This window comes from Acanthopagrus latus, chromosome 5 (genome assembly GCF_904848185.1).
Source record: "Acanthopagrus latus isolate v.2019 chromosome 5, fAcaLat1.1, whole genome shotgun sequence".
NCBI classification, from domain to species: Eukaryota; Metazoa; Chordata; class Actinopteri; order Spariformes; family Sparidae; genus Acanthopagrus; species Acanthopagrus latus.
The window spans coordinates 9,066,697-9,089,460 of NC_051043.1; the positions used below are offsets into that span (position 1 = coordinate 9,066,697).

General features: G+C 41.8%; 1 protein-coding gene across 4 annotated transcripts in view; it reads left to right on the top strand.

The window, feature by feature from the left end:
• Window positions 1-22,764, top strand: part of fam172a (family with sequence similarity 172 member A) — a 154,103-nt gene that overhangs the window by 7,136 nt on the left and 124,203 nt on the right. For all 4 annotated transcript variants that reach the window (XM_037098754.1, XM_037098756.1, XM_037098758.1 and 1 more), the window contains exons 4-6: window positions 235-335; window positions 13,999-14,064; window positions 15,651-15,842. In XM_037098754.1, the coding sequence (XP_036954649.1) occupies window positions 235-335; window positions 13,999-14,064; window positions 15,651-15,842 (359 nt within the window). The remainder of the gene's footprint in view (window positions 1-234; window positions 336-13,998; window positions 14,065-15,650; window positions 15,843-22,764) is intronic.

Genomic DNA, 22,764 nt, shown 5'->3' on the forward strand with positions numbered 1-22,764 from the left:
GGTTGAGGCAGGGAGGGTTGGGTAAGGAAGTGAATGAACAGACAGAGAAAAAGAGTGAGAAAAATTAAAATAAGCCATACAAAACAAGGTGGTCAAGCTTACCTTGCATCATTTTATAGATAGCTGGGCTTTTTGTGCCCAGTCAACGGTCTGCCTGTTTCACTAACACATAAAAGGTTGTCTGTTCTCATTACAGATGTGTTTTTCCTTCTGTCATTCTTTCTTCACCCACAGATGGCCAGCTCAGACATATAAAAACTGGAGAGCCCTTTGTTTTCAATGCCAGAGAGGATCTCCACCGCTGGAACCAAAAACGCTATGAAGCTCTTGGAGAGGTAAAACGTGTTTTCTCATTTGTAAGCTTAATACAGGTCAGCCATTTTCAGCAACTTTTGCCTCAGCTACCAGGTGAATGTTCTGTTCTGAACAGCTTTTGTAACATGATGTTACAAGTAGTTGCAAAGGTTTCTGATTCTGTTTTCATTCATTTGATTCTGTATGGAGCAAGCAGACTCTGGCCCTGATCACACACATAGAACCTGCAACATGCTTTATTGCACTGTTGTAAGGCAGAGTAGCTCTTTGGCTCACACACATATGGTACAAACTGACGCATATTAGACTTTACACTTACTGACACACAAGAATGCAGATGAACTGATGGCCTTTATTGTTCTTATCTACATCTTATATAATGAGTATATAGCGGGAAAAGCATGGATACTTAAAGATACCTCTGTACTTTGACTTTAGACTCTTTGCAATGAAATAGCTACAGCTTTAAAATCCTGCTGATACATTTATGGGGAATTTCTTTGATGCTTTTCTGAATTTCTGTCGTCGTTCAACTGCACTATCCAAACATACGCCATCCTAAAGTTCACCTCTAAGGCGCTCCCTCAGTACCACAACATGCAATATGCATTAAGATAATGAGACAAATGTTCTTTTGTAATCTGTTTTTTTTATTTGCATCCCCTGCTATGTTGCTTTTAATTGTGTGCATTCTTTGAAGTTCAAAGCAAAGTGATAGACCCGTTTGTGGGATTACCTGGGTGTTTTTATTATTTTCTAATGCAGGTATACAGTAGCTCCTTTGAGAGCCAGCCTTCTGTGAAGGCTTTTTTCCCCCTCTTTTATTTTGCCTGCTCAGGCACTATCTACCAGCATCTAAAAAGGCTGTAGAAACAAACATTTGGTAGCATGCAAGCAGGGGCCCTGAAAGAACACACAGACATTTAAACTAACTGAACTCAGCCATCCAAGGGGGGCCAAACATTTGGAGGAAACAAATAATCATCAAGCAAGATGTATGCAAATTTTATTCATCCTGTGATTAAAAAATTGACAGAAGCATCTTCTTTAGAGAAGAAAAAAGGAAACCGTGTCAATCAGAGTTGATACGAGCTTGTGTAATGAGCACAGATACTGTATGAATTGTGCTGCAGGAGATTAACTGGCTTAGAAAAAAAGCTCTACCTGAATAAGCGGTTTTATTTGTCTGTTGTTTTTAGGCCACAGATGTTTCAAGAAAATGAATAGTGTACCTCATACAGCTTTGCAAGAACAAATGCATTGTTTTGCTTGTAAGAAATATGCTCCAGTATAAATAGAAACAACTACTGTATTTTATGCCTGTAGTTGTAAAAGTGGGTTATGCTGCTTCGTCAGCCCTCGTATATGAATTTAAGAGTGCGTGTGACACAAGTCTATGTGTATGTTCATTTCTGTGTCCGTCTGGCTGGCACATGCAGGTGTATTTGTGCTTCCCATATGCCATGTGCCATTGTCTGTCTAGACTATTCTTTCATCCTTCTCCTTCATTTCTGCATCAGGCAGGATGAGAGACTTTGGCAGATGTCATGAGGGTAAATGTAGAATAAGTTTCTCTGCAGACAGGTCTTTTATAGGCCAACAACACGGCATCACACACAGTGGCCTCTGTCAACTCGCCACCTGAGATGGTCTGACAACTTGCCACAATTGAGCCCGAGAGCTGTGTAAGATGGCACAAGGACACTGGTGTTTTTGTTTGACCCTGGCAGTGTAAATAGAAGCACATCATTATAGCCCCCTAATGTTAACTTCTCTTCCTTTCTCCCCCTACCTTTCTCCTTAACTCTGGAGGACTGATGGCTACTTCCTGCAATGCTCCAGCGCAGATGCACTCTGTAAAGTGAAAATAAAACTAGTGCAATCACTACTGACTGACAGTGGTTTTACAAAGTTTTCCTGAGCCCTTGTACTTAAATCCTTTTTACAGTTATGTGGTGAACCTCGCCCCGTCCTTGCTTTTAAAGATGGGTTTTTTGAGGATCCTATTTCATACTCATGGTACCATCACCTGCTACCAATGAACCTGTTTACCTGTCAAATGTTCCAAACAGATAATTTTTGATTATTTGACGACTTGTCCAAACTTGTTTGACATGTGTTGGTGGCATCAAATCAGAATAAGCACACATCTACCAACTGAATAATACCTTGAACTCACTGTGCCTCTCTGCTAATTGGAGTCAGTGAAGTGCACATACATATAAATTCTTACAGAAGGGTGCCACACTTGAGACATCTATGCTGGAAAAGTCTTATGAACTCTAAATTATCTCTAATCATAACTTTCCAAAGACTCACTTAACAAAACAAATTCTTCCATGTCCTATGAAAGGGATTATCTGGGTGCAAAACCTAAGGATAAGTGCAAGACATTGATTTATGGATACAGTCTAGTCAGCTTTACACATTCACACACTGATCACATTCACACAATTGCACATTCACACCTGGAAGCCCTTCAGTGCAGTTACAACCTGCCAGCCACTGAGCAGCACCACTGGAGTGGCTGAGGTTAAGGGCCTTGCTCAAGGGCACCTCAGTGGTGGTAAATGAGGTAGGGGCAAGTGGTGCTTTTCACTCCATCCAGGGATTTGATCGGTGCCCCTCTAGTCACAAGTTTGGTTCTCATTTAGGCCACCACTGCCCGAAAAAACATAGTCAAACCAGGATCAAATCTCCATTATTCAGAAGGGGAGATTGCTGCTGGTGAATTTCACAAATCTGTTCGGGGGACATAGGCAAATTTCAAGGCATATGGCTTCCACTCAAGTAGATCTAGAACTGAAGTACTGATTAACCATTTTTGGTTCTGCCTGTGACACCCATCGACCAGGTCTAAGATAATGCACATAACACAATAGAATCAAAGTGATGGTTAATGCTAACATTGGTTTCCCCCCCCCCCCCCCCCCCCACACAGTCACTGCCTTGTTGTCTTCCTCCACCCACCAAAGCACATTCAGCTATTAAAATTAGAGAAAAGTTTTCTCCTTCCTGTCCTGAAAAAATGCTTTCTTTCTGCGAATTGTGAGTATGCAAAACAGTGTACTGTAGTTATGCAGATGACAGACAAATGTATATAACAAAATCACTATGATCCCATTCTACTAGCATGGAGTAAGTGGATCCAGCAAATCAGTAACTGAATATGCTCAGCTTCAGCTGCTTTGACCTAAAAACCAAGATAGAAACTTAATCAAAATCTTACATAAATTTGAACATGCACACTAAGCTACAAAATCACTATGACCTTATGAATATATCAACAATTAGAGGACTTAGTCTCAGCAGGATTTATAAAACTTGATGCAAACATGCATTTCTCTTCAGTAGGCGTGACTACTGAAATATATCTGTAAGATTCAGACCAGTGCTGTTTTTCCATCACATCTGCTGGCCTGGCTCTTCTCGGTTTTGAGTCAGCATGGCAGCCTGGCGTGGCAGGGATTTGCATTTTCACCTGCTTGCAGATGTGTCTTAAACCAATGATACGCTTGTTTCGATTGCCACAGTACTATCAAATAATCATTGCTTACAAAGTGACTCCGCTAATTCAGTTACAAACACAAAATTGCACACGTTGAAACAGTAAAAAAATATCAGCAAAGCTTGCTTTGACTCGGGGACTGGTTGCAAAATGCACAGGAGAGTGGATAATATCACTCCCTCACATCACTACACTGACTTCCTGTGTCAAAGAATTGACTGCTGTTGGTTTATAAAACAATTCGACACGCTTTAACACCAGAATACGTTTCCGATCTGCTTCATTGTCTGTGACTGGTCTGCTTGCTGTTCAGAGTGGAAAGTAAACACCTAGAAGCAGCTTTCAGTTTAAGAATTACAAAACTTTGCAGCTACAACTTATGAATTGTTTAAATTCAGCTTTTAGACCATTTTGTTTGCCATTTGCTCGTTCATGAGGTTAAGTATGGGACTATTTTTGAACATCTCTCACTGCACTGTAGCTGCACTGTAATTTTTATTCTACTCTCTATCCGTCATAATTAATCTTCTATTTTACTTGGTTTTAATCCTTTTAATCCTGTTTACGTGTGTCGTTGTGTATTTTCTTTTAACATTGCCTTGTTTTTGTTTTTTATCTTGTCTTCACGCCTATATGTCTTATGTAAAGCACTTGTTTAAAGGAGCTTTACAAAAAAATGTGCTGTGTCTGCCTTTGCCTCTGCCGATCTCTCCCTTCCTCGTTTCTTCCCCTCTGTTTCTTTATATCTTCATGGTCCTATATTTTTGTGTTGGGGACTGTGTGTGTGTTTGTGTGTCTGTTTATGTGTGTGAGTAGGGGGTGGCGGCTGTATTGTCAGACACATCACAGCACCAGATGTCCAATTTGCACTTCAGCCTCGTCTGAATGGAGGGACGGATAACAAAAAGGGAAAACGAGGATGTCGGTGTGATGGCCTCCAAGAAAATGAAATGGGGGACAAATTTTTGGTTGAGCACAAGAGCAGTGAATAATTTTTCACTCCTCTATGAAAAATAATTCTTAAATGTTTCTTTCTCACATATTTTTGGTATGAACTGGATAGATTTGCTGTCACTAAGAAGCTACACCTGCCCACTGTGTTCAAACACAGTGGGTCATATTTCCTTACATATAAGTGGAGGAAAATTTATGCCTGGGATGTGGTTCAGCACCTAAAAAACAACAACTTTTACCTGTTTTCTTAGATCACAGCCTTGTAGGTCCGACTATGTTGGTAAAGCAATAAGAACATGTAAGAGAATGAATACAAATTAAGATGGAATGACATAAGGTGCACGAAAGTGCTTTCTGAGCACCTGTTGCAGCTAGTAATCTCTACTTCTTGTTTTCTTTTAATTACTTTTCACTGTGTCTTCCTTACCTTGCAATTTCAGAAAGTGTTTTTTATTGTCATAAAATGTAGACGTGTTCTTAAAAAGATACCCAATGATAAATCAATTATCAGAATAGTTGGTGATTAATTTAATCATTGACAACTAAGTGATTAATTAATTAATCGTTGCATCTCTACTGTCCATAATTGAAGGCATATCTCAATTTATCTTAAAAGAAATATAGCTCATATAAAACTATGCAACTTGACCCATTATAGAGAGACACATAGAATGGATGGGCAAGGAGGCGTGTGGGACGAAGATGAACTGACAGTGACTGGTGATGGTGTGTGTTCATGGAGGCTCCATATAGCACATGTGTTTGACTGTACAAGTAAAATTAAAAAATCAGACTGTAAATTAATCAAATTCAACTTTTTTAATGTACTTTTGAGTGCAGTTTACTTACTCAGAACCATAAGCTTCAGGTAACACCTGATTATTAACAATCTAAACCACTGCATATTATTTCAAGGGTTAGTTCTAACCCTATTTCGTATTTACCCTGAGTCTACCCACTTACTGATGCCTTCAATGTATCTGTCTGCGTAGGCTGAAGCTATGGCAATAGCCTAAGGATTGACATCTATGTTTGTCTCTGGATAAGTAGGACGAATGAAGTCTGCAACTGAACTACGCATTTATGTTCTGAATGCACCCTTAAAGAGTTTTATCATTGATTTAGAAGATCATTTTCTCTGTTATTCCCATTAACCCCAGTTTGTAAATTGTTGTACTCGACTGATGCTTTTTTGTGTAGTGACATTTTCCATCTTTGGCTCAGACAGTTATCATAATGGCTGTGTTACAGCTGTAATGCATTGCACCCTAATCTATCTGCGCAGTGTTGCTCAGTGTGGCAGGGTCACCTCAGCCTGTGTAGGTGTCAGTTGTAGTCTAATTCCTGTGATTTGGTGATGAATCTCTCTGATAGGAGACAAGCATAGGGTCTGGCCCAGATGGAGCTCTATTAAGCTGTTAATAAATGAGGATTCTTCTCTGCTCTGCCTGCATCTGTGGAATGGAAGGCACTCACAAATTTGTAAACACACACGCACATGCACGCACACACACACACACACACACACACACACACACACACACACACACACACACACGCACACACACGCAAACACACACACACACACACACACACACACACACACACACACACACACACACACACACACACACAGTCAGAATATTATAATGAAGTAAAGCTAGCCAGATGGCTGAATTAGAAAGCCGTCTCTCTCTCTCTCCATTTCTCTCTGTCTCTTCATCTCTCTCTCTCTATTTCTTACACTCTCTGCTGTCTCTCTGTTATCTTTTTTTTCTCTTCCTGTCTCCCTCTGTTTCCACATTATGGATGCTGAGTGTAGTCATAGCTCCGACCAGCTGGCCAAGGTGTAAGGCCCTGCTGAAGTGCCCTTGAGCAAAACACGGAATAGAATGGCAAAATAATTTCTTTGGTAATAAAAACTTATGACTAGCCTATTGTATCATGTTATGCTGCCATAAACTGAGTTGATGGTAGGAACTTGTGCATATCTCAGACATGTGCATAAATTAAAATATCATCTGCATGCATTTGGATGCTAGTCTCCTGACAGACAATATATGCTGTGACACGGCTTGGATCTAATACTGATCGTTTAGGAAGACCTGCAGAGTCAGTGGACATCTGGTTGATGATTTTGTACAGTACTTTGACAATTTGATATTGCCTCAAAGAGCCACCTTTTGGTACTATCCATTAAGGTTAATTCATACTGTTCGTACTCACATTTCTGTAATGCCAGTTTCGTCATCTGCTAGCGTTTGTGATATAAGTGGAGTCTATGCATAAATGTCCACACATGTGAGAATATACTTTATATGTTCGTACTGACATATTTAAAGATTGGCGACTTAGCAGCTCCTCAAAAATGAAGCCAAAACATCTCGATGACCCCCCCATGGCTGGCATCAGTATAGGTGATCCATCTTTTCCCAATACATTTTTGTTTCCATAATTTGAGGTTGTTCTTATCATGCTGATGTATAGTACTAGTATAGTACAGTATTACCTGCTCTTAGTATTCACCTGTTTCAGAGATTATAAGGGAATATATAAAGAGTATCTGTAGAATGGATAGTTGGATCTGAAAATGCCACCAACAATGATATGATTAGTTGTTTTTCCACAGAAAGCAGAAATTAAGTAGACTTTTTTGACCTTCAGATGATCAACATTTTCAAAAAAGAGATGAATTACATTTTCATGTTGTGGAAGTCTTATAGATTAACTGTAAGAAGTCATCATGTTGCAGTCATGGAGTCTTGCAGCAAGTGGGAACCCCGGAGACAGGCCCCAATACTGTACTTAAAGCATCAGGAGGCCCCATTCCAGTCGTGGGCCATTGTGTTGGGAAGCTAATGGGATCTCCCTAAAGAGGGACTATAAATGACAGCTGTCTGCCCGGATTCGCCGACTGCCATCACATATTCATTCCCAAAACACTTAAACACTGCTGCTGCAGCTTCTGCATAGAGCATGGAGGAGGAAGCAGACACAGTCAGACAAAAATGGTTGCAGGGAGTGGGTGAGGTGGATTAGAGTTGATGAAAGAGAAGGGAATTGGACAGGGGCTGGGGGTGTGAGGGAGGGGTGTTAGAGAAAAGGCAGGAGGGATGGTAGTTACAGCACCGGCATCTGTCGCTACCGCCGGCACCCACCGTGGCATACAGTACTTTACTTTGAATTAGACCTCTGCCGGCTTCTCAGTTAACACCTGAGGAGGTCATTACGATGCCATTAGGATGAGTAGTGCAGGGAGGGCGGTAAGAAAGTGAGAGAGGGGGTTATCTACGCTAAGTGTAAACAGTCTGTCTGTCAGTCTGTGTCTGAGAACTTTCTCTTCCCCTGGAGAGCCCTCTCTCTTCTGACAGAAAAATGACAGAGACCTCATGGGAATTACACCAGTCTCTCTCTCTCTCTTTCTCCCTCTCTCTCTACCTCTCTCTGTCTTTCTCTTTGTTTCCCACGCGGACTGACAGATCACAAATTCACAACAATAGGCTCTATTTTAATACCACTTTCTGTTGGTACACCAGGCTGACTTTAAATAAACAACCTTTCTATTGCCTCATGCTCCCTCTCATTTTCGCACTCTCTCTCTCTCTTTTTGAGTATGCTTTGCTGTTGTTGCCACTGTTGTTGTGCTGCATTGTTCGGGGGGATTTTCTTCTTTTTTTCTTTTTCTTCCTCTCCTCTATTCTCCAGAGAAGAAGGAATGCTTTCCTGGGTGCAGTCAGTGATACGGCATGGGACAGCTCTTTCACTTTCATTATATAAACAGCTTTGATGCCTCTTCTTGCTCATTGGTTTCTATGGCTAAGTGGCTTTTGGAGGGGGCTCTGGACTAGAGAGACAAGAGGAGTGTGTGTCTACACATGAATTTTGTGTGTGTGTGTGTACAGTATGTGCTGCTGCCTTGAGTATATTTGTGCACATGGCTGACACGGAGATCAGATAAACCATCGAGGCTCCATGGGCCCCAATTACTGTTAGAAACTAAAGCCTGAAAAAACACTTTTGGGGCAGATGCTGATATTGATATTAGAAGGTAACAAATTGCTATATCAATAGGTTGGCCAATAGAAACACATTTTCTGCAGTGATCCTTCAAAGGTGGTTATCAAATGGAGGGATATTTTACAGTTTATCCATAAATATTTTCTACTATGACAGTAGTATAGAGCCAGTAGAAACCTTTTCAAAGCAGTTTGATATAATCTCTAAGGCTGGACTTGACCATGAATACCAGCACTAAATGTCGCTCACAAGAGGAACATAATGAGAGTGTAGAAGCACTGCAGTCCATCAGGGCAATTGCAACACAGCATGCTCTCATTTCTCCCAACAATTCAGTTTAACTGGTGATCTAAAGTTTAACATCAAAATGATAATTGAAATACGACTTCAGCTGAATGAAAGTGGTCCAGTAGTCCGATAAATGAACCTTGCAAGCCAGTGACTTTCCTCAAAACATTCTTGTTAATTTTTCACAATAAAATCCTTGGAAAGAGATGTTTCTGTCCACTGAAACACTTTGAGTGCCTGTAGTTTGAAGTAATAAAGGAAGTGTTGAGTTTGAATTAACAGTGTAATACAGTTACTTTCACTGGATAAATGAGAGTATCGGATCAAAATGAGGCTTCATCCTGGCTATAAAATCAGCATTTAACTCTAATGAGTGTTAGCATAACCTGCTCCAACTCATTAATGATCTGAGTTCTTGCACTTTTTGCACAACACTCAGTGTTAGTACATCACAGCAAGACATAAGCACCATACCACCTGTGGAGCTGAGCTAATCGGCTATCCCCAGGCTTCTGCTAACTAGTGACATGCTGCTAGTTCTCTCCACTTTACATTATACCTGACAAATGGCAGTTAAGTTGCCTGGCACATACTCAAAACTGTTAAAGCACATACACCTGACCTTACTGGCAAAACTTGAAAGTACCCAATCCTAAATGACAGTAATGCACTCATACAGAAAACCTTATGGGGAATGTAATTATTCTAAATTACCGCATCTTTTTCTGCTTTTAATCTGTTTAAATAGAAGTTTTCATATTGGCACACATCAAACACCATGACCACTGATACCAATATATCTGTGATATGCCAATACTGGCAGATATAATCAGCCTGCCAATATATTGCCTGGGCTCTTTTTAGAAATGTCTCCAAATACATTATTTAAGCTAGAGGCCTCACAAGGCTGTAAAAGTCGCTCTGGAGCCATGACTTCTGATTACTTAAAATTTGTTTTGACAAGGTTTGTTGGGTGGCTGCATTTTCAATTACTTAAAGAGACTTTTTAATGTTTGATGTTTACTTTCATTTTTTAGTTTCACTATGACTGGCATCAGCATGGCCTTAAATCCATCCCCATGAAACCGACAGCAAGCCTGATTAAACATCAGGTCATGTTTCATGGTCGTCTCTATGGGCTGGTTTGAGATCATTACTCTCTTCATTGCCCTCTAAATACTTTAGTGTCTCCATTTCCATTGACCATCTCAACCTTTACCTATCCCACTTTACTCATCATATTTGCCCAACTCCTTCCTCTATCCTCTGTCTCTTATCCCTCTTGTTGCTGTAGTGGTCTCCTTCCTCCTCGTGTCTGTTTTGTGCGTGCCCGGGAATGATCCTGTCCAATGCCTTAGGTGCGGTCAGCCAAACCAGGCATGACTGTCGTAATCAGTGCAAGAGCAAACACACACACACACCTGCACACACATTAACTGATACATGTGCACACATAATGTGGGAGGTCTCTCTCTTTAGTTAGGAGTTTAAAAACATATCAACTTGCAGCCACAGTGGTCTTCATTAAGACCTTGGCTTGCAGTGTGATTGAGAGTTATGAAGAGATTGTTATGGGGATGACCACGGAGCTGATGTCACAGCCCACCCACTTCTTATCAAGCCACATACTGTACTGGATTCTGTCCTCATCCATCCCTCCTTCTCCTCTCAGCTGTTCACTGCAGTGGGAGCTGGCACAGACTTCTGGCTCCTGGGGATTACTTCTCCATCTCCCCATTCATGTCTTCCTTCTTTCCTCCCACTGAGCCCTCCTCTAAGTCCCTTCCTTCCTCCCTGATCCTGCTCTTCTTGCTTCATCGCCACAATGCTTCCTCTACACAAACAAACCACAGACACAGAGGTGACCTCAGCCGCAGAAGGTCTATTTCAGACTCTCCCACGATCACTCTCACAGCCATGTAGAAAGCAAGCTGTTGTTTGAGGATACATTATCATCAGACTGCCTTAGAGGACAATTGAAACTTCACTTCCCTTTCATGCTTTCTACCTTAGTGAAGGCTGATGTTGTCTCTCTAGTCCAGAGAGAATCAGTGACGGTTACAAGCCATCACTCATGGCCATTGCTCTGTGTTGAAACTGTGCGGTCTGGGCCATTCCCTCCACTTTTTATGAAAGACCAAGATAATCTAAGCTCACATTGACATTTCAGATAATGTTGGAGCCTTATCTTGTCAGCCTGAATGATAATACATATTTGCTGCAGATACGAAGGACATTGCAAACATGTTTATGGTCATGAAACCTATTGATTTGAATTGATTTAGGTTGCTCTTTATCGCTCTCCTTCTGTCTCTCCTTCCCTCCCTTCCCCTCTTTTTGTGTGTCTTAATATTATTTGCCAAATCCACTCCTCATGCTTCTCCTATCGGCCCATGCCGACAATGAAGGCACTCAGCGTCGCTTCCTGCAGGCATTTCATTAAAGCACTAATAACACATTGGTAATTAGGTGACAAAGAGGCTTTTCTTATTGTACTGATCAGCTGCTGAGACATAGTCCTCAGAGGCCCACACAGAAGGAAGTTGGCTGCGTGAATGTGTGCACCCACGTTTGTGTGCATCAGGACATGTTTTTATGGCTTGTGTGCTTCTGTTGCTGAGTCTATCCCATTTTTTGAAAAAACAAAAGAAATCAGATTTCGAGTGGAATGCTGCACTGTCCCCTTTTCAACTTTTGATCTGAATCTTGCTTACTGAAAGGGTCAGTCTACATTATGCATTAAAACATACATATGACCACAAGCTTGGATATGAGATTCTTAGTTATTATATGATCTACAGTATCAGAGGGAATGCATTCACACAGTGAAACTCTTGCATTCTTTCCACCTTTTCTCTCTTCTCTTGTTCGCCATCAGTCTCTCTCCTTGTTCTATATCAGATGGTTCTCGTGCCACCTGAGGCACTGAACAAATAACGTAGTGCAAATGAAATTTCCTGTGAGGCTTATTGATGTCATTAAACACTAGCATACTGAGGCCCGGAATCATTTTAGTCTTCATCAGACTGGCTGACATTTTAGTGAATTAGCTGTTGGAGGTTCGGCGGGATGGGGTGAGGCGAGGTTGTTTTAGCTCCTCTAGCTTTTTTTTCTCCCCTTCACAGGGTCAAATGGTAGAATCGATCATCTTATTTGGTCCGTCTGCTGGCCTTTGATTGGCTGTCATAATGCTAATATGTGTCTGGTGTGTAATGTTATTCTTGCATGTGCTTTTTTTTAAGCAGTAAATCAAGTTAGCATCGAATGTTTCTTTGGCATCAAAGAGCATAGCAATATCTTGATTATCATGAGAATTCACATTTGGCTTAAAAGTCAAAGCCATACTTTTTTTTCTTAAGTTGCATTGGGTTGTTTTTTTTTGTCCTTCCTTTCTGTGTGAAAATGCCAATTCATGCCATTTAAAAAGTGTTTTGAGTTTAGTCCATGTAATTTAGGGATATGCAGCATTCATTTTCCCCAAGGTTGACATTTTAGAATGGCAAACATTTTGTGTGTGCCAAAAATGACAAAAGTTAAGCAGATCATGACCCAAGGATCCAATTTTTCCCAGTTCTATCCCTGATTTTTGGTACTAATCTGAAGCATTTTTTATCAAATCTTTGAAGTGAGAGCAAAGATTTTCTCACATCTTTCAAGGCGTTGGAAAGATAATAACTTTTGATTGGCTTTAGATGCACACTTGTGGCTTGTGGAATATCGGTATTTTGTCAAGACTGCATGCATTTGTTTTCTGATTGTTTATATTGATATAGTTTATGCGGATGTTTTAATGACCAATACCTATTACATTTAATGTCTATTGACCTGTTTCCTGCTTTCCACTAATTAACAGTCTGTTAGCATCATGTCACTCTGTGCTGTGAGACATGAATGTCTGTGGTTGTTTGTGTTTGTCTATCCAGTCAGTTGGTCGGTCTCGCTTTGTAGCTCTGGCATCACCGCTATTCTTTGGCTTCCTGATTCCGTAAGGCCGACGCTTCAAAAGCAAACCGAAGTGAGACTTCACAGCAGAGCCAGGCAGCATGTAACTCAGCTGTCCCTGTGGTCCGTCCGCCCATCATTGTAATGTCCTGACATATACAGGACAGGGAGTCTGTCATTGCACATGTTTGGGAAACATCATCACAGAGACAACAGCTCCAACACAGCTCACTGTCAGCGGTCGTGTGTCCTGTCATCTGTTATCACCACTCTGTCTTTCTCTCGCAACTGATCAAAAGTGGAAATCTGTTGCACAAAGCGCTTCTCTCTGTTCCCAGCTAAGCAGTATGTGGGGAGAAGAAAAGAAAGAAAGAAAGAAGAAATAGGGAAAATGGAAAAGAAAGTTGTTAATGTCACTGAACCATGAAAGGCTTGGCCTGGGGTTGGAATGATTCGGTATACAAGGTTCTTTAGTGCTGTGGCTGCGGGGATAAACATAACTTACATCAGCCCTTCGCTTGTACAGGAGATTTCCTCTCCTGGCACTTACAACCTCAACACTCTAACTGCGTTGTGATTCACACACTCACACTCACAAACACACTGCACAGAGTACGATTCAAAACCTTTCAAGTAGCTCATGTGTACACACACACACACACACACACACGCACACACACACACACACACACACACACACACACACACACACACACACACACACACACACACCCACACACACACACACACACACACACACACACACACCAGAGGGCAAACAAGGGTTTTGAATAGTATTTTTTATTCTGTTTGCTAACATGACAGTAGTTGCTATTACTTGTTCACACACACACACTGAGTTTAGTTGGCCTTTGTTGGATGGATTAGTATCAACAGCAATGTATAAATATTCATTGTATTATCAATGTAATGTTTGACTGTGTGTGTGTTCTGTGTCTTTTTTTTCTTTCCAGATCATCACTCAGTATGTTTATGAGCTGTTGGAGAAAAAGTGCAACATGACTAAAGCAATCCTGCCAGTAAGTACCCAGAATGAAAAGAGGAATTTCCTTCTTTGATTTGTGCCCTTGAAGATTAAAGGGATTATTAAATATGAAAATTGACGTAAATGCTGGGGCTTCAGAGTGTGATTATGATATTGAGTGTCCTGTTTAAAAAAATAAAGAAAAGAGGATTGTGAGGAGTCAGCTCTCCCCATTCTCCACCAGTCTTTGTCTCTCTCTTTTCTGTCTCACTCAGTTTCTCTCTTACTCCCTTTCTTTCTTTTACCCCCTTCTCTGCCCACATCCTTTGTGCAAAAGTGTCTCCTCAACAAATTAACTGTATTGTGACGTGTCATTTCAAAGGCGCAGAGGCGCAGCATGCTGATGCTTAATCTGTTTTGCATTCATTTGCGCTGAAGGGGACTTTCTACGCTGCCATCATGGAGTTATTCTTTGCCCAGCTCATCCAGGCTGAGAACACACACTTGATCCCTTTTATTTGTTGTCGGAAGCATGTTTGTCTCTCTTTGCCCCCCTTTACCCCTCTATCCCTGCTTTTTCTCTGTTTATAAAAGTTGTGATCATTTTTCAGGCTCCATTTATAGGGATGTAAGGCAGCGCTGGTGTTTAGAAGCATAGCAGCGTTAGCTCCTGCGCTAACAGTGTCCATAAATCACCTAGCCGAGACTCAGCGCCTTTCATTAGCCCCCATACACTTTTACTGGTTTATCTGCCTGGCCTATTTATCTCATTATTCCTCTGGAAAATTGCTCTGTTCTCCTTTTCTGTTGCCCACCCGCCTGCTTGTATATGGCGTGTGTGTGTGTGTGTGTGTGTGTGTGTGTGTGTGTGTGTGTGTGTGTGTGTGTGTGTGTGTGTGTATTTATGTTAGTGGTGGGTCTGTCCACCTGCGTGGCATTGAACTTGTGACCGCAGATTTTAAGAAGATTAACCACAGCCAAGTATAGGGAGAGGGAATGAGGGAGCACAAGAGAATAAAGGGTAAGATTTTCTCCCCCACTCGGCTCTCTTTGTCTGCTTGGATTAAGTTCTTGCAGCTGCCACCCATGGCTTTTATGGACAGTGTTTGTCTCCTCAGAGATTCTTGCAGGCATACTTGGGAGTTATGCAAAGATGCATGGGATGTGGACAGAGCGCAAGCACACATACAAACTCACTAACTTGCTCAGTTTTCCCTCTTGTCTGTATAACTTTCTGCCTCAGTTTTAATCACGCAAAGGCTGCTTTATAACCATGATTATTGATGATTAGCGTGCTGATGCATATTAGCTTTTTAATTACGAAGGCCACAGAGGAGAAGGCCATTTCTCCTAAAGCTCGTGTTACATGTTACATAAGAACTATTCTGAAGTTTCTCCTTATGACCATTATCGGGGCATTTTGAAGCTGCAGAAATCAAAGCACTAATTATAATATGACAATTTGATCATCTTTTGCCTCTGCTGCTGTTGCATGAAAAGAGCAGAGATGAATTTTGGTCCAGATAGTCTGTGATATCAAAACATCTTCAGCAATTGAACATAACTGGGGAAAGTCTTCTTTTTTGTTAGATAAGAGAGCAACTTACATCAGTGGTAACCTGTGTTTTCCTCAATGTTTAGGTGGATGCTACAGAAGATGAACCCACCACTTTTATCTACCTGAGCCCAGATGCCTTGTCAAACCCATCCAAGCTGCTGGTGCTGATCCAGGGCAGCGGCGTGGTGCGGGCCGGTCAGTGGGCCCGTAGACTCATCATCAACCAGGACCTGGATTCAGGGACACAAATCCCCTTCATCACCAGAGCCATGGAGGTAAGGGGCACAACAAAAAGCTATTTTGTTGGATGCTGAACTCATTTTCTAGTCTTTGATCTGAGATTTCATGTTTTCATGTTTCAGTAAGAGGGGCTGAGTGAACTGAGGACACTGCACATATGATATAAAAGGAGGATGTTATCATGTCTCTTCTTTTTCTTTTTCTGAAAGCTGTGTTTTCCTTTTACATACAGTATACACTGTGACACATCTTTGGTATGTGCTTTTGTGGCTCTCTGAGTGGAAAAGTCATGCACTGTGCTCATCATGTGGCTGTTGGTGCCACCTCTACCGCAGTGGTTAGCCTTGGTGTGACACATGTACCACACAGTGTTTATTTTGAAGGGCAGGCTTGAATATTTTGGTCTTTCGAAAGGCATTGTGGCACTGTCATGAGCGAAGTGTTTTGTTTTCTTGTGTTTGACTGGAGGTTTGAATGTGATTGTGGGTAATTTGTTGTTGCCGTGTGCTTTCAAAGCTGCATCGACCCAGTTCAGCTTAACTTCATTGTGCAGTTCACATGAGTCTGGAGTGGAAAGCAAACTCTGTCCTGGGGTCATATGAGAAATTATATGATGCTGAACAATTTCTGCACTCCACAGCATCATATAATCACAGAGGCAAATAACAGCAAGCAGACATCCATTCACAGGTGCAAACATAGTCTCATACTTTGAGTGATACTATAACTGTACAGCCCTCAACCCAGAACTGAGGCTTTATATTGTCTTGCTAGTGAAACGAAGCATGTACCTCACCATGAAACATTAATGCTCTCTTATGATGTATGGTTCCTAAGCAGTCCTGTGTATTCATGGGTGACTGAGCTGAGAAAGTGGAATAGATAATGTAATGTAAAATATAGATTTGTTTTTCTTTCCCGGCTGTATGATCAGACATGAGTGTATACGTTTGTGTGTCAGCCAGCAAAAGGTGGCTCTGCCTGTCTTATTGCTTTCATCCCCATCCCTGTGTTCATTTGTCAGCCGGGCCACGACTACCTGTGTAATTTCATCGGCCCGCTGTTCAAATTGACTTAGGGGAGATCCTGCTCTCCCTCTCCCCCCCATTCCCTCGTTTGGTCCATCTGAATGCCGTAAAGACTTTCACTGCCGTGTAAAGCCCTCTCCTGCTGTGTACAACAACAGGAGAGGTTTGAGTTGCGTGCATGTGTGTCCATGTGTGTGCTAACGAATGATTTGGCTACCCTGAGACTTTGAATTACAGTTATCCTGGCTGGTATTACAGTTGGAGAAGGCAGGGTTGTGCTGCAGAAAGCCAAAGTGACAGCTTCGATAAAGAGAACATGGTGTGTGCAGTGTGAGTGTTGCTCATTCATCATAGTAAACAAGAAATCGTGTTCTTACACCCTGACAAATCATCATCCAGGCATTTACCACACACAGGCCTTGTACTCTGTGTGTGCACTAGAAAGACAGGCACACACATTTACAGTCAATTCATGCTGTCTGCATCTATTACAGGCCAGCTCGTAGTTTATTATGTCATTCCATGAAATCTGTGGGGATGTATTTGTGAACGTACAGAAATTATAGCTGCTCTACAATCTGAAGAGATACATGTAGTTATCAATTCAGCATAGCAGTTCTTTTTGTAAATGGATCTACATTGTATACGTAAATTTACAATCCCGCAGCAAACAAGTGTTCAAACACATTTGATCAATCACATAAATGACAGCTTTCATAGATGACAACTCTCCAACAAGATGGCTCTGTGAAACAGCAAAAACAGACCACAGAGTCCATGATCAGCAGCATTACGTCATATTGAGAATAGAATCCCAAATGTGCATGCACATGGATTAGGGTTGCATTGATTAACTGGTTTTAAGGTATATTGTCATATCAAAATTAAACACTAACCTACTGTGTCCATTTGCTTGTACACTGTATTAAATTCTACATTGTTTTGTGTATGAGTATGCACACTTTGGTGAATAAAGGGGAAAAAAATAAATACCAAGAGGAGAATCTCATGATAGACCAGCAGACCACTTGTAGGAGTAGCCATTATTGTTGCCAGCACAAAAAGCCTTAGCCTATGTAAAGTGACACTGGCTCGCTAGAGGTTGCCACTTTTCCTCTCAACCCACCACACAGTCAGCTGAATTTCATGGTTCGTTCCAGAAGGAAGAGTGGGATAAGCTAATCAGATAAATCACCAGGACGGAGATCAAAGTTATTGACACTCCCTAGCAGTGCCTAATTTTTAAATTTAGAGGGCTGCAGCATTGAGACCTAGAAATAAGTTCTTGTGGGAACTTCTTGCACCCATATGTCAAATGCAATGTGTTTTTAAAACTGATTTTTGGTCAGATGTCTGAAATAAGGTCTGTAGTTAACAAAAACCTAAGAAATGTTTATGTTCTGTTTTATGACATAAAAACATGTCGGTCAATGCCTCACTGGTATATTTTCAAGATTTGTGCCCTTCTGAGAAAAGGTAGTTGTTCACAAGTGGCTGGGAGACACTACAGAATTTGTCAAAAACATGAACAGTCACTGTGCTGAACATGGAAACTCAATATTCCACCTTTATAGGTGGACTTTATTTGCAAAATGTCCTTTTTGTAGATTTTTCATTTATAGTCAAGTGATTATAGTATAGTGTAGTAGTACACTTAGTAGTGGTGACATTGAATTTATGTGTTATACTTTTTACCTGTTGCATTTATATATTTATATTCATTCAATGAAAAAAGTCATGTTCACTTGTGAGGACTCTCTTGCTGAGCTAAATATATATATTTCATGAACCTTTGTCTGTCACAGAGGTTATTTTCTACAAAACTACATCATTCTTGAGGCAATGAAAGTAGACACTCAAAATTGCAGTATGCTGAAGAAGTGCATCACATGTAAACAACGTCAGAAGTAACAAACAATGAAATTTTAAAAGCTGGCATTTATTTGATAATCCACTTCAACATACCCGTATTTATATAGGCACAGTTAATTTGGTTACATTATATCAGGTATTTGATAAGTGTGGCTCAGTGTCAATTACTATTCTTGATTTACATATTTTTTGCAGTGTTGGGTCAGGTGTTGACATTTTGACTGTACACTTTATTATGTTTGGATTAGGCTCCATTTTTCCAAAAATGTTTTGTGGCTAGTATCTATTGCCTGGAGTGCAGCTCATGTGCAGTTACTCATGGGAAGTTGATTGAAAATTCAAAGCCTGCAGCAAAGGGTCAAATGGAGTGCATTCGGCAAATATGGAGGGAGCTTGTGTCTGTGCAAAACACATGGGCGACCACGCATGCACACACAGACACACACACGTACAGATAAAAAGAGTTAATTTGACTCAGCTCTCTACTGTGTGTGTGTGTGTGTGTGTGTGTGTGTGTGTGTGTGTGTGTGTGTGTGTGTATATGTATGTATGTGTGTGTGTGTATGTGGACACAGTGCTGTTCTATGTTTTGTATGGGCGTGCACACACCTGTGTCAAAGCACCACTTTGAGATTCTTAGCCATGTTCCTCAGAACTTTGAGTCAGCCTTTCCTCTCTTCCGATGGGAAAAATAGCTGATTGCACTAGTTAATCAGGCCCACACACACAAACACACGATCACAGGGTGAATCTCAGGGCAGCCTGTCTCTTATACACCGTTTAGACCCCATCGCCTGTCTCTGCTGCCCATATACGACACGCATATATGATACACAGATGTATCACAATCTTTGTCACGCTGCCATATGATGATGACACATTAAAAAGCTGGCAGAATGTATATACTCGAGATAAGTGTAAAATATGTACAATACAGACACAAATGCATCACATCAGGGAGAGAGGGTATGCTTGTGGCATGCAGTGACGCAAGGCAAAGGGAAATCTTTTTGAGTTGTATGTCCAGGTGTGTGTGTGTGTGTGTGTGTGTATACATGGAAGTGGTGCTATTCCCATAGCTTAGAGGAAAAAATGACAAGTGAGATGAGGATTCTCTGGCAACAACTGGAGAGTGGGGAAAGAGGTGGAAAAGAGAGGAAGCTGAGATGGAGAGTGGGGGTGCAAAGAGGGAGAAGGGTTATGATTGGTTGGAAGAGGACAGGAGAGGAAAGAAGGAGAGGGGTGCAGAGAGGATTGAAGCAGGAAGAGAAAAATGAGAGGAGGGCGAGGGAGTGACTGCAAATGGGGTGGGACTGGCAGAGGAGAGATGGGAATGTAGAGAGAGAGAGAGAGAGAGAGAGAGAGGGAGAGGGAGAGAGAGAGAGAGAGAGAGAGAGAGAGAGAGAGAGAGAGAGAGAGAGAGCGAGAAGGCAGAAGGCAGGCATCTGACAGCTCCACTACTGGGAGAGGGCCTCTTAATGACAGCTTATTCCTTCATGATTTCAATTCCTGACAGTCGACAGGTCTGCTTGTTGCATCATGGCAGCTGTATCATTACCTTCTGGCCCTGTCACTGCTCTGCATCCTGAGACTGAGATGGTGGAGGTGGAGGGTGGGCGCCATGGGGCTTGGAGGGGGATGGGGGAGAGAGAGAGAGAGAGAGAGAGAGAGAGAGAGAGAGAGAGAGAGAGAGAGAGAGAGAGAGAGAGAGAATAATTGAGGAAGGAGGGAGTATTGAAAGGTGGAATATCATTCATTCATATCAATCATTACTTACAATAGCTGTTAGAGTTCAGAATATGACTTTTAACTTATGTCCAAAGTGAAAGAAAACATGTGAGCTCTCATATCAGTTGAGAAGCACGAAAACAATATTTTCTTGTCACTTTTTTTTCTTTCAGTTTACTTTTTTTTTCCCCTAAACCATCTCTCGTTTTTTGCAGCCAATGTTAGCTGTCAGCTACTATTTATGTAAGTTTCTTCAAAAGTACAGATAAGTTACAACTTTACATTTCTTTCAGTTAAATTTTCAATATTTTCTTTTGTCATAATGATGTGCATATGCTCTGGTTAGGGTTAGGCTCAAAAGCAACCTGGTTTGGGTTAGGAAAACTCTGTGGTTCAGCTTGTTACCGGTTTTGTTGCCGCAAACAAAGCTAGAGATGACTTCCCATCAAAAATATCTGTTTTTGTCACAACAAACACGGCTTGTCTGACGTTTCCTTTGAAATATCCAGTGGTGTCATTCTTATAAATGTTGAAACACCCTGGTCCTACCTGTCGCCTGTGACTCCAATCTGTTCAAAAGTCTTGATTTGACTGTCGATTACGTTTAATCTCCTTTTCTCTTTATATTCTACACATGTAAAAGATGAATTAAGTCATCCACAATGTCAAGCCTGGCATCCTTCCAGCTCGTTCACACAACCAAACACAAACCGCAAAAATTCTACAATGTCGTCAAGAACAACTTCATTTAAGTTGGATTTTGCTAATACAAAAACAGATCTATGCCCCCTGTAGTTTCTCCCTCCTTCCCACCCCCCTTTTCTCCATCTCACTCTCTCTCTCTCTTGATAGTGAGTCAGGCTCGACACTGGAGACCCACTGGAAGGAAAGAGGGGGTGTGGTGTTTTCAAAAGTGTGTCAAAAGCCTAGGGCTTTGTATCTGCCCAGAATTTCAATGGGAGGCTGAAAGGGGGCAGCGAAGCAGACAAACTCAAACACAGAAATCCTCTCTTAATTTCTGTCATCCTGCCCACCCTCTTTTTTTCTTTTTTTTTCTTGCTGGATGAGGTCGTCTTCAACATCGGCTGCACACTCTGGCATCTGCCGGCTTTGGCCCTGTCATGGCCCTGTGTGAGGATATCTCTCTCTCCTCTCTCTGTCTCTCCAATCACCCTTCTTCCTCCTCCTCCTTTCTCATTAGTTCCTCTAATTCCCCCCGAGCTACAAGTTAACCTGTTTGTGTGTGTGTGTGTGTGTGTGTGTGTGTGTGTGTGTGTGTGTGTGTGTGTGTGTGTGTGTGTGTGTGTGTGTGTGTGTGTGTGTGTGTGCGCGTGTGTGTGGCCAAGTGATAACATTGTGCTTACAGTGTGTGTACAGCCTGTCTTGGGGCATCAGGTGGCTACAGAGGCCAGACAGGTATCATTCTATCTACCCAGCCAGGTTTAGCCAGAGGACAGTTTGCGTGTGTGTGTGTGTGTGTAAGGGTCAAAAGATGTGCCGCCTTGCCATGGCCTTGTAATAGCAGCCCTGCGAGCAACACACACACACACACAGGTATACACGCACCTCCAGGTGGGAAGGTCCCAGCACATCCCGCAGCTCAGATCAATGCACTTGACACCTTCAAAGGCGGGTGTGGGGCCTGGACTTGCTCTGGGGTTAAACCTCTTTTAAATGGCATCCCGCGGGAAGGCAGCTGTCAATAACCCACCATAATTACCGGGGCCAGGCCCGCCAAGGGCTCGGCTGCACAGGCCAAATTAAAAATTGATCAGAGGGAGAGAAAACATTATTTTGTGGTGGTATTCCCTGTCCTAACAGCACTGCTGCTGCCGTATGCGAAATCTCATCAATTGAGGTCCAAGGTAGATATCTAGAGACCTATTTATCTATCTGCCCGCCTGCCCCCATTCGTCCAGATGATCAACGGAGAGCTGTTCCTGTTGTAAAAAAAAAATATTTGCATATTAAGTGTCTTTCATACAGGCAGTGTGTGATTGTGTGCGTGTGCATACTGTATGAGCATCAGCTGATTGTTATTTGCTCCAGGTAATCGTACATCATCCCCACACTGTGTGTGTGTGCGCGCGGGCACATGTGTTCGTACGCACGTGTGCGTGCGCACACCTTGTAGCAGTGTATTGATTGTGGTCTCATTGAGTTTCTCTTGGCAGGGAGCCTTTATTTGTCAGTCAGAGAATGATATGAAGAAGATATGTTCATCCTCAGGCTTCCTCCAGGAAAACACAGAGGCTATTGTTTCACAAGACACTGATAAATGAGAATGACAATTTACAGTGGGGTTGAAGCATTTTCTAAACGTACACTG